Here is a 2,513-nt window from a genome sequence, read left to right as displayed (position 1 = left end):
ATTTACGACTTTCGGAGCTAAGAATTTTCTTGTTCTTGAAAATTTCTGAAATTAATCTCAAAATGTATTTTTTTTTTGGAGATTTGCTCCTCCTTTTTGTTTTTCGTCTGCACAAAGGTCCTTATACGCCATCATACTTTACTGACCTGTGTTTCTAGCAGCTGCAACCTTCTCTCGTGGTCTCGGATYTCTGCCATCTGCTTCAGAACACTGTCCACCCTGAAGAAACACACAAGTGTATTTTCAGCTCAGTTAACCAAGAAGGGTAACTCACAAAATATTATTATGCACACAATATACAGATCTATTTGTGTTTGGTCAAATGTTTGTGGCCCATCACATCGAAAAGAGGATTAAATCTCAAAGTGATGTGTGGAGAAATGGGCAGATATGGTGTTTTGAGTGAAACGTTTGCAGTAATTGCATTCTGTCCAAATATAATGAATAAATGCCTTATCAATGTATCATTTGAATGAACTGTCTGAAATATAATTTTAAATTTTTGAAGCATTTTTTAGCAGTAGCAACAACAACAACAAAAGATTTTAAGCAATCACGCCTTCAATTTTTTATATTTTGCCTGTGAGTTAGCAAAGCTTTTTTTCTTTCCAGCTGGGGAATCTATCCAAATACTATGTGAGGTTTCCTCTTTAAAATGACATCAAAACTTCATTAGAACTATCCGACAATAGAATTCAGACAAAATAATAAGGTATTATTGTGAGTAACAAGATAAATTAAGTCATATCCCTGGAACTGCTCATGATRTCAGGATGATCCTGATATTAAAATGTAGCTTAAAAACCTAAGAGTTTGAAAATGTGCTGAGGTCATTTTGGCCAAATTTGAATTGATCCTCAGTTTACTGTGATGGRTCACATTTGTTAGTTGTGACAATACAATCTTATACTGTTGGAAAACCTGTTGATAAATAACGCCACATTTGTCAGGAACACATGTGGGTTGAGCAGCAGAGATGAGTAAACTGTCATTATTGAACTATTTGTCTGTTTACAGTATTTCTCTGTTCTGACAGTGTCTTCTCTGCCATTCACAGCAATGCCCTCTGGTGACAAGTACAGGTGCACGTAGAACAAACAAACAAACAAACACACAAACAAAAAATAAATAAACAGAACATGTTCACTGTGTAAGCTGGAGAACATCTCCAACACTATCCAAACAAATATCCATCTGATAATTTTCTCGTCCCACTTTTTTTTGTGTGTGCTTATCTTCAGTGCTCATTGTGTGAGAGAATATTCCTCGGTAAAAGGTTGGTAAAAGTATTTTCTTTTGAAGGTTTGTTCTTTTTTTGTTTGAATTAAATTTTTAGGGAAAATAGGGGGCAGATATTCTTTTCTTTCTGATTCCTTAAAATTTCATTTTTGGCTTGTGTATTTTTTGAAATTAATGAATGCATAAATAACTACAATAAAAAGAAACTGTGGGCTGAGGGTTTTTCTGCTCTATCAGCGAAACCCCATAAAAAGCAGTTATTTTCCACAATTTATCATGTCAAACTTAATGTCCTAAAATTATTGATCAATTCTAACCTCCTGAAGTCATTGGCTTGTATAAACCTCAATAGCAGCTGCAGGAACTCACTTAACAGATGTACGTTGAAGTCGTGCCGAATCGCTCTCCCTCTGCCGTTTATTATGAGCTGAGAGGAGGTTTTCTTTCTGGATGGCCTCCCATGTGTCAATCCAGCTAGCGTCTCTGCCTCGCAGCTTCAGRACTGAGGACAAAAGAATAAGCAGAAATGGACCGAAATGAGGACAGATGTAAACAGCAAAATTAGACCCGCATTTATACTCATATCTCCCGCTTGCTAACGTCTCACCAAAGTGCCGACTTTTAACAGAAGGAATGCGGCGGATGTGTCTCTTGATGAAAATATGGATGTGGGAGAAGATGATGAAGGGTGGTGCCAAGCAGGGCCTGGAGTGGTACTCCACAATCAGGTTGTAGCGCTGAAACTTCCAGTAGGTGTCACTCTGACCTTGTACTTTGGAGAAGGTGTAGCTGTAGACAGAAAAACAACATGCAGTAAAATGTTATTTTGTCATGTCATTAAAGGGATCCACGATTAGCTGTAACATTAAACTTTATATGATTAACATATACTTTAACTGTAAAATAAAGACTGTAAAAATACTGTAGGCTGTTCAGTTTTAATAATTTTTAAACTAAAACTTTAAAAATATATTACACAGATGGCACCATTTTATTTACATGCAAAGCATTCTGGGTAAATGATGACATCAACTAGGTCAACGGTGTGAGGCTGCTAGCGAGCTATATCCACCCTGAAGGTTAATCTTGGACAGTATCTGATGATTGACTCTTTTAAATGAAACCAGAGAGCGTTGACAGAGAGGAGAAGGTAGAAATGACTCAACCTGTAACTGAAAATATGGATGGAGGACAACGGAGCTGCTTCATGGAAGAAGAACCTCAGCTTAGCCGTTAGCTTTAGCGTTAGCCTCGACGCTATCACCATATATATG

The 2,513-nt window shown here is 37.0% G+C and overlaps 1 protein-coding gene across 1 annotated transcript in view; it reads right to left on the bottom strand.

Moving 5' to 3' along the window:
- The window catches only part of LOC106526389 (transient receptor potential cation channel subfamily M member 5), a gene marked incomplete at its 5' end in the record, with an annotated part of 34,607 nt that overhangs the window by 5,033 nt on the left and 27,061 nt on the right, over positions 1-2,513 (bottom strand). The window contains 3 exon segments of the mRNA XM_014020986.1: positions 147-219; positions 1,609-1,741; positions 1,847-2,028. Coding sequence (XP_013876440.1) covers positions 147-219; positions 1,609-1,741; positions 1,847-2,028 — 388 coding nt within the window.

Source organism: Austrofundulus limnaeus, unplaced genomic scaffold, assembly GCF_001266775.1.
Source record: "Austrofundulus limnaeus strain Quisiro unplaced genomic scaffold, Austrofundulus_limnaeus-1.0 Scaffold274, whole genome shotgun sequence".
NCBI lineage: Eukaryota > Metazoa > Chordata > Actinopteri > Cyprinodontiformes > Rivulidae > Austrofundulus > Austrofundulus limnaeus.
The sequence above is the reverse complement of the archived record's forward strand: the minus strand, read 5'-3'. Positions and strand labels throughout refer to the sequence as shown.